The 12,228-nt window shown below is 39.2% G+C and overlaps 1 protein-coding gene across 1 annotated transcript; it reads right to left on the bottom strand.

Moving 5' to 3' along the window:
* Window positions 1-4,252: 4,252 nt before the first annotated feature.
* Window positions 4,253-11,990, bottom strand: FITM2 (fat storage inducing transmembrane protein 2). The gene is made up of 2 exons (XM_060772181.2): window positions 11,729-11,990; window positions 4,253-7,924 (listed from the first exon to the last, which is right to left on the bottom strand). Exons 1-2 carry the CDS (start codon window positions 11,902-11,904, stop codon window positions 7,309-7,311), a joined length of 792 nt encoding a protein of 263 aa, XP_060628164.2. The 5' UTR covers window positions 11,905-11,990; the 3' UTR covers window positions 4,253-7,308.
* Window positions 11,991-12,228: the final 238 nt, after the last annotated feature.

Here is a 12,228-nt window from a genome sequence, read left to right as displayed (position 1 = left end):
GCCTAAAAGAATCCCACAAGGTTGGACAAGCAGATGTCTCCGTCACCTCTTCTGGAACTGCGATGAAATTGGAGTCAAGCTCAAGGCGTATCTGGGCGACTTTGCCTGCAAAGTGGTGTGCGAAATCGCGACACCGAGCTGCTGGGTCATCAGTGACCTCCTCCACCACAGGTGGGTGGAGGAGTTCCCCCACGACCCGAAACAGCTCCGATGATCTATTTGCTGCAGACGCTATCCGGGTGGTCGTGAATGATTTCCTGGCCACCCGAATAGCCACGGAGTATGCCTTAAGAGAGGCTTTAGCTCGTGCTCGATCAGACACGACCCGAGATTTCCTCCATTTGCGCTCCAGCCCCCTTCTCGCATGCTTCATCACGGTCAGCTCCCCAGTGAACCAGGGAGATGGCCTGTCACAACGCAACGAGATGGGGCGTTCGGGTGAGATCACATCTAACGCCCTGGACATCTCCCCATTATAGAGAGACACCAAGGCGTCGATGGAATCGCCAGGCTCCAAGGCAGGAAGAGCCCCAAGATTCCTCAGGAATCCATCCGGATCCATCAGTCTCCTAGGGCGGACCAGTTTAATCTGTCCTCCACCCCTGCGGAGTATCTCAGGTTGGGAGAAGGAAGAGGGAGGGGAGAAGGAAAAACACAACCCAGCCCAGAAGTGGACAAAAGGCCAGGAGAACTGGAGGACTTGAAACTCCAAAAACAGACTGAGAGCAATGGATTTTTCCTTTCCCCATTTCTTTTAGTGGGATTATAGGACATAAATGTCCAACAGCATTTGGAAAACCACACACTCTTCATTTCTGATTTACAAGAAAGCCTCTGGCCTACTAATTTCTTTTATAGAAACTCTCTGTGGCCTTAGATCCTACCCCACCAATTTTTCCAAGATATGAATTCCTGTTATATAAGCCTCAAAGGCAGATACAAAGCTATATTGTTTACTTTAACTGGTGAAAGAGTGCAGACTGATTTAGCTAAAAGTTGTACCACTTGTAAAACTCTCCTTTCCAGTTTGTGGTAACTAAAGGGTGTTGCTGCCAAAATAAGATTTTTTCCCCTCTGAAATTTTCCCTTTGTTTCCAAATTTCTAGCTCTGTAGTAACTTAACACTTCAGAAAAACATTTAGATATACAGTTTAAGCACCCACAGAAAACCAAGGGAGCACAACAAATATAAGAGACCCAAGATGGGAATGATTTTCAGCGGCTTTCTGTCTGCAATAATACAAATATTTGAAATGAACTAAGATTTCATAGGATGTGTGTGGCAAAATTTATTGGGGACAAAGCCCCTACCTGACCTACCTACCTGCCTTCAATCTCCTTCTCTACAAGACCACCCCATGAAGTTTTTAATGCTATTGTTGGATCAGTATAAAAGAAATAGTGAAGTTAACGTCAGACCCAATGAACATTACCACATGAAAATTAACACAATGCTCTATTCATCAGATAGTGTAATATGAATACCACTTTTTGATGAATAAAAGCTAAGTGTGTGTAAACATGTGACATTGAAGACGATTAGCATAGAGCTCAGTAGAGCCTATCCAAGATAGGCAAATGTGCATTTCTATTTGGGAATAAGTCCCATTGAATTTAATGGGACTAAGCAAACATGTGTCAGTTCAAGTTGGTAGTGATATTGCTTTTAATGAATGAAATCGTTGTGAAACTAGCCCTACTGGTTTACAGAAAAGAACATAAGCAGCTGTTAAGTGGCACACCTACAAGGAACATGCTGCTATGGCTCAAGTGGAAATGGTAGGTAGGTAGGTGTCTTTGCTGGTGTATGTTTTCATTCTTGTTAATCATCTATTACGATCTTCTCACATTTCAAACTGAGCCTAAAATTTGAAATACATTAAAAGGTTGTTTGCATTATTGGTTTAATTTGTTTACATTATTGTTTCAAGTATTGCTTCTTGTTCAAAAGGATGCAGACTTTATTGAATGACCAAGTTACAATCACATGCGAAGGCAGTGATTGAATATAGGAGAGACTTAAGAGCTTCTTTTTATAAACTCTGGTTATGAATAACCTTGAATAAATAACTTTGCATAGATTCATGGAGGAACAACAGGTGCAGAGTTCCAGAAAAAGATGGCACAGAAATTTAGTGACATTCCAAATAAAATTCAATAGCTTACACTAAAGGCTGTAATGGTTCTTTGATATTTAACCCAAGTTAATCAAAGGCATAAAAACACAGACTGATAATGTGCATGATTGCTGTATATACAGGTTGAATATTTATTGCTTGGGACAGAAGTTGAACTATATTTTGATTTTTTTTTTCAGATTTGGGAATCCTTATATATCCATAACTGAAATATCTTGTCTTGGAGATATAAAATATAAATGCATTTCATGTACTGACTTACCTCCCATCAAGATATTTCTTTATGGATATACAAGGATTCCCAAATCTGAATCCTTATACATCCAATAGGTGTTTTTGATGGCAGTCAGAAACACCTATCTTTAAAACAGAGGGAGAGAGAGAACTCCAGATATTGGCTAGACAGTGGTTCTCAACCTGTGGGTTCCCAGATGTTTTGGACTTCAACTCCCAGAAATCCTAACAGCTGGTAAACTGGCTGGGATTTCTGGGAGTTGTAGGCCAAAACACCTGGGGACCCATAGGTTGAAAACCACTGGGCTAGAAAAAAATTTTTAAGATTAACAAAACCTTTCAAATCCAGCACTTTTGCTTTATTGAGGATGGCAGACCCTTTTATTCTTGAGATGAATTAATGTTCTATGATACAGAAGACAAAATAAGTTATTGGGCAGAAGAGGAACATCTTGAAAACTGATCACTGTCAGCATAAAAACGAATGAGCTACTGGCATTATCAGGGCCCCCTTCCATATAATCGAGATTATCAAAGCAGATAATCCAACTTATCTGGTTTGAACTGGATTATATCAGTCTACACTGCCATATAATCCAGTTCAAAGCAGATGATCTGTATTTTATATGGCTGTGAAGAAGCCTGTCAAACAAATTAAAGGCACACGCTTAAAGTAAAACTATAACTCCCAACAGTGTATTATATGGGGTGAGCCACACCATATGCTTGTGTGTTCACAAGATGCTTGTGTATTCACAAAAAGGTGCTTATACCAAAACCAAGACACTGTCTTTATTGAGAAAACAGTACTGAAGCATGTACCCTTCCCACATATACATACTTTACCCATGCTAGGTTTCCTGCAGCTGTATGTTGCAGGATTCCTGCTATAAGATTACCAGTTATTAAGATAGTGAATAAACCCTTGCAGATGAATTTTAGTGAAGTCAACTAGGCTTCTTTCTAAGTAATTGCAATTTCTTTAGGTTCAGCTGCAATTTCTATCCATGCAAAGGTGTAGGATTTCTGTCCCACTATTGGAACTCAGTTTTATTTGTTACCTGTAAAATAGTTTTCACACACGCACACATATATTTCTAGTATTGATTAGAAATTTTAAGTCAGGCAAAACCCCATAGTACTAAAAAGTAGTAATACAAAATACCCTACATTTTGGTTATGTTCTAGATCTCAGTGCAAATTGTTCAGTAACAGTAAGCAGCTGGAGAAATGAATAGCAAACTCTAATCAATTTTCATGGACCAGGGTCAAACAACAGAAGCTTTTAATTAGATTTCAAAGGCAAGCCACCCACATGTAACTTCAATAACAGGATTCAGATCCTATTTTGGAAAAGCAGTTTGAAGACTGATACTCTAAAGTAAAACAATGTATGAATAAAAGTTTCTTTATTTTTCTTTAAAATTCTGTGTGCACGCACTAGATGGAGTTAATTTTTATTTCCAAATTGTCATGTAGATGGCCACTTTCAGCAGGACTACTAACTTGCTCTCCATTAAAAACAACAAACGTGAAGCCATTTTGGCAGGAACAAAATGCATATAAAGTGTAATCTATATACCTGTAATACTTTACTTGGAAGGAAATGCTAATACAATAAATGAGATTCCCCCTCCAAAATGTGTTTCTGATAATACATGACGATAGTAATACATAAAGACAATTGCTAGATGGTTGCATATACTGTTGCAGCTATTAAAGTGGATTTGTTCAATCACGGAGAATGAGGCAAAATAACAGGCATGAAGCAATATTATACCAAATATACCAGATACCTGTATTGCCTGGAGGATAAAGTATCAAAGAATAGTTTAGCTGACAACCAATGTTGATGGATCCGATATAGCAAAATGCCAGAATTAGTTTCATAATATTTAATACACATAATCAAAACAATTAAACATTCATAAAAATGAATATGCATAACATCTTTGTTTATGCAACCTTTTAAAAAAACAACACACAATGGATATTAAAATGAATATTGAAGCAAGCCTATATTGGCTTACTGTTTATAATACCATTAGGCAAGATGTCAGCAAACGGAAATACATTCAGTACCTAAGATCAGCACTTAATATCCTCACTCAGCATATTTTCTCTACCTACAGGCTGCTTGGGGTGATCCTCCCTAATTCACACAAGGAAAAGGTAAGTGAGAGCTTGGCATCTAAAGGGCTATGGCCACTGTGTGTCCTCTGGTCAAAGTGGCTGTAGACAGAATAGCCACAATCATAAAAACTGTCCAAAATTCAGGTTTTTAAAACCCTTTTATTTGAGGATTCTACAAGACATTTTACAAACATATAAAGAAAGTAGACTCTACTTTCATCTTCCCAGATGCATAATCAATCTGGGATGGTCACTTTTAGAAACCCATTTTTCATTTGGCCCTTGTAATGATTCCCACTGCCCATCACTTCACCTTACTGCCATAACAGCTGGCATTTGGGCCAGTGAAATACCTGGGTGTTCTTTGTTCCCAGTATATGAACACAGACATGGGTGAGAATGGCACTAAACTGCTTTCAGGTGAAAATATTGGGCTATGAGAACGAGCCCTATTCCTAGCACAAAGCCATATTTGCACAAAAAAATCTTAATCCCAGAGAATACTAAATATCGTGGCTGTGTTTTATCAAAATGTATAATGTACCTGTAATGTTTACACTTTCTTGCAAGTCATTTGGGTTTTGGATGGGTTGAAAATCAAATTCTATCAAAATGTGTAATTTACCTGTAATGCTTACTCTTTGTCCTGCAAGTCACTTTAAAAAAGCAAGTTGGATGATTTGGCCAGCAGAACAGCTGAGACGAATATGGCCTTAAAAATCCTATTTAATAGGTGTATATGTCATACATTCACAGGATCACTTTGGAAGGAACATCCATATAATCATGTTTCCTCACTAAATCAATAGGAATTTGCTAGAACAATACTTATGTACATTCAACTGATTTATTTGAAAATAACAACTGAATTTAGACTAGTTACCGTGCCTCAAATCATAACAATATATTGAGCAAGTTACTGAAATACCCTTATCCCTTTTGGGACTGAAGATGTCAGTTTTTAGACAAACTTATTGAAAACTTTGGAGCAGAGTGAGAGACTTCCATAGTACCATTTTTAAAAATAGAATAGTAGTTGCAAACTACTATTGTGTCTTTGGCTCCTATACGTACTAGAAGCTCAGAAGTACCATAGGTTTCTGGACACAATACATAAAACAGCACCATTTGTTAAAGCTCAAGCCTTAAAACGAATTAAATAAGATTACGTTTCTTTTTCCATGCAGAGGTCACATAGGTAAAGTACAAAACATGGGGGAGTGAAAGTGGAAGTGTGAATGGGAATTTAAGTTACTGTCATTTGTCATGGAGAAGGGAACATAAAGAGAGATTATTTATGGATTTTTCCATGCTAAAGTGTGGCCATAAAAATCAATACAAATCAAGCATTTTATATCAGGTCATTCAAAGAGCAAAGAGCTCTGCTGCTGAATTCAGCTGAATACCGAATACAGCTAATTATGATAATTGATAAAGAAAGTAAATGCCGTAACTTTGCCACCAATGCCAGGCTATCACGGGAATCCAAGGATTGCCAATGCTGCAACAGTGAGATGCATTATACTGCTGCAAACATGTCAACACACTTAAATGAGATTAAGAAATACATTCTAGCACAAGATGATGCAAGCCACTTTGTTGAAAGAAAATGATTTGGAAAGGCAACTTGTGGCCGTGTGATGAAATAGCCGAATAATAAAAGACTGAAAACTTCTGATATACAAAAACCCACAAAACGTTTGAAGAACTGTTTTATGTCTATATGTATATGCTGTTAATACATAAAAATTAATTCCTTCAGCACAAAGCAGGAAAACCCTGCTTTGTGCCGAAGTAATCTGACAGCTGGAAAGACCTGGGTCTTTCTAGCTGTGGGCGCTGTGTGCATTGGGCCTGGGGATCACATCGCACAACATCCGGTCCTAATCCACACAGCTGTCCTGGAATTTTTGGATTCCCAGAGCCCAAAAAACCCAAGACAGTCCCCACCCCCCTCTCCAAAATCCCCAGAAAAGCCTTTTCCCCTGCTGTCGTCCCTATCCTGCCCCCCTTTTTTTCCTGGTACATCATTTCTAAGTGCCAGGAAAGGGCCAGCAGCAGGGAAATGTCAGCCGGGCAAGTTATTTTTTTCTTTTTAAGGCTTTTTGTGTGTGTGTGTGTGTGGGTCTTTTGTGTCCAGGCATATGAATATCCCCCCCCCCCCCCGAAACGCACACGTTTTTGTGGGCATGTGTGGACCCAATTGGGAGCGTATTAAAGTCCTTTCTGGAATCGTCCTAACTCACCTGGCAGCCATTCCTTAGGTAGACACATCGGTGCCTAAAAATACTTTTCCAAAAAGCTTTATCTTGACTCAAATCCCACTGAAGAGATAAGCAGATACAAAATGTTCGCATACTTGCCAGTATAGTTAGGCCTTTTGCTGAAAAGCTCCCTTCACCAGAAAATTTGGTTCCCCCTTTCCCTGATAGTATCTCAGCAGAAAAAGCATTGGGTCTTTATTGTTAATGAATGAAACTAGCTTATTTCATAAGCTAGTCTACTGTCAGTGTATAAAAAAGTTCCCTTCCCCATGTTATTGCAATTTAGCTTCCACTACCTATATGATAATTAGTGTTTTCGACAAGCTAGCCAAAAAGGTTAATGACCCATCTTGTAACCAGTAGTGTTTCAACAACAGCACTTGCCTATCAGTTACCTAGAACTCAGCTTCTTGCTAGAGCGCAAAAAAAATATTGGTCTTTTATTCTACCCTTTAAATATATTTGTTAATAACAGCTTTAACATTCATTTATTAAATAATGAATATTCTTGAAATGGAAATCTCAGCCACAAATTGTTTCTATAAGCTATGGTTATACTTTTGGGAACTCAAAGCAGTTCTTTGGGGAGGAAGTCCAGGAGACAAACGTTTCAGGTACCAGAATCTGTATGTTCCATACCAGGCAGCGATGCCCACAAAGGTGCCAAACAACTTTTGAGAAAACTCATGGAAATATATGGCAGTAGTTAAAAACATCCATATCCAGATCAGGGTCAAGAAACTTAAGGCCAGGAACAAGCCATTGATCACGCTGCGCAGTCTGAGCTCCTTGGAGGTTTTCATGCTATGCATCACAGCTATCTCTTCCATGATCATCAGAGCACAGTAGGAGAGGAGGAAGGAGTGTCCTGAGATGTCGAAGCCATGCCAGAACCCACCAGCTTGATGGCACAGAATTTTGCTAGAATGCTCCCGCTGCAGAAGGTCAAGGGATGGTGAGCTGTAACAGACGCCTGTCATATCTTCAATATGAAGAAACACCCCTGTGCAGACATACCAGATGGCAGTGCCAACCAGGAGAGTGCTGAGACGCTGAGCCACGGACCGAGCATTTCCGGTGACTATGTAGTTGGTAATGCTGATGAAAGGCAGGAGCAGAAAGAGCGTCCAGGCCCAAGCGAACTTGACAAAATAGCTGCCAGCAAGAAAATGAACAGATACCGTCAGGATTTAGAAGAGTAGCTACAGATGTTACCAAATAACTCCATCCAGACTGTTAATCCTATTTGATAATCCCTGAATTTCTAAAATGGCAAAATTTATGCAAATACCTAGTACTCTTATTGGTACTCCTCTGAAAATCTAACTATCTGATTTTATTTCAGTTTTCAAAAGCAATCATGTACAGGTACTCCACAAGTAATAAACATTCAACGTACAAACAACTCATAGTTAAGAACGGGGGTGAGATAATAGGAAGTGAGAGAAATCTACTCCTCAGAAGGGAAACTCACTCCTTAAAAAGAGATCATGGGGAAAATGTGTATCCACATAAGCTTTCTTACCAATCCTTGTTTCCATAACAAGACACATTTTTCAAAATCCAAAGTGAGGTTAAATCATCTGACAGCAAAACACATATAAGGATGTTAACCCTTCCCTATGCTATCTGAAACACACGAACACACATATATCTAGAATAATACTTTAAAATGTGCCTGTTTTAACTTACATATAGATCTAACTTGAGAGCAAAACTACAGAACCTATCTTGTTTGTAACTTGGGGACTGCCTGTACTGACAAATATACTTAGTTTTAGCCAAGCCAAAAGATAATTAGGATCAAATAGGACTGAATTTCCATCTAGGTTAAGAGTAGCATAATATGAGGCTCCAACTATTAAGCACTAATGCTCCTGAATTAGGGATGAAGCTATACCTTAATGTAAAGCATATAATTTGTATATAAAAACACAGCTTGGCTGTATTGCAGTTTTCAGGTTGGGAAAAGAGCCCTGACTGAAATTCTGCAGAGTCACTGCTATTCATTGTAAATAAAACTGAGCAGAATGGACCCAGTTTCATAAAGACATGGACTCAGGAAAAAATTCATTATTGAAAAGAAGTTATGAGTGTTAATATTTGTGTTATGTATGTAAAACAACTGGTTTCTTCAGGCTGCTTTGGGATTCCTGATATATTTAAGAACTGTCATTTTACTGTACAGGTTGAATATTCCTCATCTAGAAATCCCAAATGCTCCAAAACTATCCATATGAGTGGCTGAGATGAGTGACACTTTTACTTTCTAATGGCTGAATTCCATGTTTATAGATTTGGACCTCATATCCAATTTACGTCATTATAAATACATATGCAAATAGTCCAAAACCCAAAACACTTCTGACCCCAAGCATTTGGGATAAGAAATACTCAACTTGTGGAGAACCTCTTATCCGTAACCCCAAAATCCAAAATTGTCAACGCAGAGAGATAAGAAAGTGACAGCTTTCCTTTCTGATAGTTCATTGTGCTGAAACTTTTTTTCATACACAAAATACTTCAAAACCCTGTGCATAAAATTTCCTTTAGCCGGTGTGTGTGGCTATAGCATGTCTGATGGGAGAACTAAAGAAATCAAAACAAGAGGAATCTATTGACTTAAAATTACAAAGGGGTAAATAAAATGAGCATAAACTCTACGAGGATTAGTGATGGAAGCCAAGGTGGTGGGTGCACTATGGGTGGGATGAGGGGTAGCTGCAACGTGGCTGGTGGGTTACCTATGTATGTGTATGTGTACATGTTTGTATATGTGTATTGCAGGATATTATAATATTAAAATACATTTTTAAAGTATTGATGCCATTTGACACCACTTGAAATAATAATAATAACAATAATAATACATTTTTATATTCCGCCCTATCTCGCCAAAGGGACTCAGGGCAGTTAACAGATATTGGCAAACATTCAATGCCGTGAGAAACACTATATGTAATATATAATATACAAATATCATATTATTATCTATTATTATATAGTACTATATTATTATAATACAATATATAAACACTACCATCTATTATATAATCTACTGTACCATATCATAAGTTGGAGTATATGCAATATATTATATTACAATATTATTAATATTATACCAGCACTATTATGTTATAATGTTATTATGCTAGGAAATCCCGAGAGTTATAGTTTTACAAGATCCTTAACCTTTCCTGCTGAACTACACATCTCAGAATTCCTTACCATTGAGCCATAGCTGTTAAAAGTGCAGGCAAACTGGATTAATTCTACAGTGTAGAGCAGGCATGGGCAAACTTGGGCCTTCCCTCCAGGTGTTTTGGACTCCAACTCCCAAAATTCCAAACAGATTGGCTGTTAGGAATTGTGGGAGTTGGAGTCCAAAACACCTGGAGGGAAGGCCCAAATTTGCCCATGTCCAGTGTAGATGCACGCTTTACATGAAGGAGGATCTACTTTAAGGTTCAATGGAGAGAGGATGCTTGATCCTTCTCAAAGAAGGGGAGCAAGAGCCTTATTGGCATCAATGGCATCCCCACCCTCTTCCAAAAAGAAATAGAAATTCCCTGTCCATTTTATTTATTTATTTACGACATTTATATGCCGCCCTTCCACCCCAAAGGGGACTCAGAGTGGCTTACAAGATATATATATATACACACACACACACACACAAAATATATATATTATATTACTGGCATAGTACAATATCAGTATTAGATATTACTATATTGTGCTATACCATTATATTGTAATATTATTAATAATATTACATAAAATATAAATATATAATTACTAGCTGTCCCCTGCCACATACATGCTTTGTGTGTGTATATATTTGTGCATATGTGTACATATGTGTGTTTGTGTACATATATGTGTGTGGTTTTGTGCATGCATTGTAATGTATTTATTTTTTGGCTTTTAAAATCGATTCTGTTGTGTTTTTCGGTGTTTTTATGAGTGATGGTCACTTGTTGGCCTGATAGGTGTCTTGTTTCCAAATTTGGTGTCAATTCGTCCAGTGTTTTTTGAGTTATGTTACTCCCACAAGCGAACATTACATTGTAATATAAATATATAACTACTAGCTGTCCCCTGCCACACGTTCCTATGGCCCAGTCTGTGTATACATGCTTTGTGTGTATATATATTTGTGTATATGTGTATATATGTGTGTTTGCGTACATATATGTGTGTGGTTTTGTGCATGCATTGTAATGTATTGATTTTTTGGCTTTTAAAATCTATTCTGTAGTGTTATTCAGTGTTTTTATGAGTGATGGTCACTTGTTGGCCTGATAGGTGTCTTGTTTCCAAATTTGGTGTCAATTTGTCCAGTGTTTTTTGAGTTATGTTAAATCCCACAAACGAACATTACATTTTTATTTATATAAGATATTATTATTATTGGTATTATATTGCATTACATTATAATATTATACATATTATAATATTATACATAAATGTGGAAGGAAACTCTGAACTATGAGATAGCGAACATTGAACGGCAATAAGGAGTAATTGGTTTGTACCGGTTTGTATGAAATTTTATTGGTTTTAGCGGGTATAGATGTAATGTATTGTTGTTGTTTGCTAATTTGCGTTATTCTGTTTTATTGCTGTTGTATGTTACGGGCATCGAATTGTGCCTTGGATGTGTAAGCCGCCCTGAGTCCCCTTCGGGGTGAGAAGGGCGGGGTAAAAGTAAACCAAATAATAAATAAATAATAAATATTATATGTATATACAATATATTGTATTATATTATTAGAATAGGACAGGAGACAAGGTGGAACTGTCTTCTGCCCCCTTTCCTCCCCTTTCCCCCTCCGCAACCCCACCCCAGACTGAATGGTATCTTCTCTAACTCTGGAGCTATCAGCTTCTCAAGCCTGTCAATCACTTGCCCTTGCCCCGCCCCCACACCCGAGGCCCCGCCCCCAAGCCCCTCACATGTTGAGCAGGTTGCGCTTGTTGCTCATGTAGGTCTCCGGCAGCGGCGCCCATTCCTTCAGGAGGGATCCGCTCATCGTGAGGCCCAGCAGCACCCAGGGCATCATCCGCCGTAGCCTGCCGCTACTCCCCACGTAGGGCGTTAAGAACCCGGCGGACCGGTCGATGTACTCCATCCCTGAGGAGACTTCGGTGAAGCTTCGCCGAGACTCGCAAGCCGGCCGAACTCCACAGCCGCCGTACTTGCGTCACTCGGCCCCGCCCACCGCGGCTCGCGCAAGCTTCCCGGGCGGCCTCCAGTGCGCAGGCGCAGCTCGGCTGGCGAGGAGGGGGGCGTTGAGGAGGAGCGTGGGGCTCGCGCTGAGGCGGTTGCTGAGTCAGTCACCCTCCCGCCCTCCCTCGCTCGCTCGCGAGGCCCTCCTTATTGCGCCTGCGCAGAGCGTTTTTTTTTTTTTTTTGTTGCTGTGCCCTGGCATGAACCTGGGCTGCCTCGTGCAGAA

The sequence above is a fragment of the Anolis sagrei genome, chromosome 4, assembly GCF_037176765.1.
Source record: "Anolis sagrei isolate rAnoSag1 chromosome 4, rAnoSag1.mat, whole genome shotgun sequence".
NCBI lineage: Eukaryota > Metazoa > Chordata > Lepidosauria > Squamata > Dactyloidae > Anolis > Anolis sagrei.
Note: the sequence above shows the minus strand (reverse complement) of the source record. Positions and strands in the feature narration are given on the sequence as shown.

Excerpts from the sequence above, each read along its gene's own strand:
- FITM2 (XM_060772181.2), bottom strand. The coding sequence starts at position 11,904 with ATGGAGTACATCGACCGGTCCGCCGGGTTCTTAACGCCCTACGTGGGG. Across the intron at positions 7,925-11,728 it reads AAGCGCAACCTGCTCAACAT|CTATTTTGTCAAGTTCGCTT; the intron begins GTGAGGGGCTTG and ends TCTTGCTGGCAG.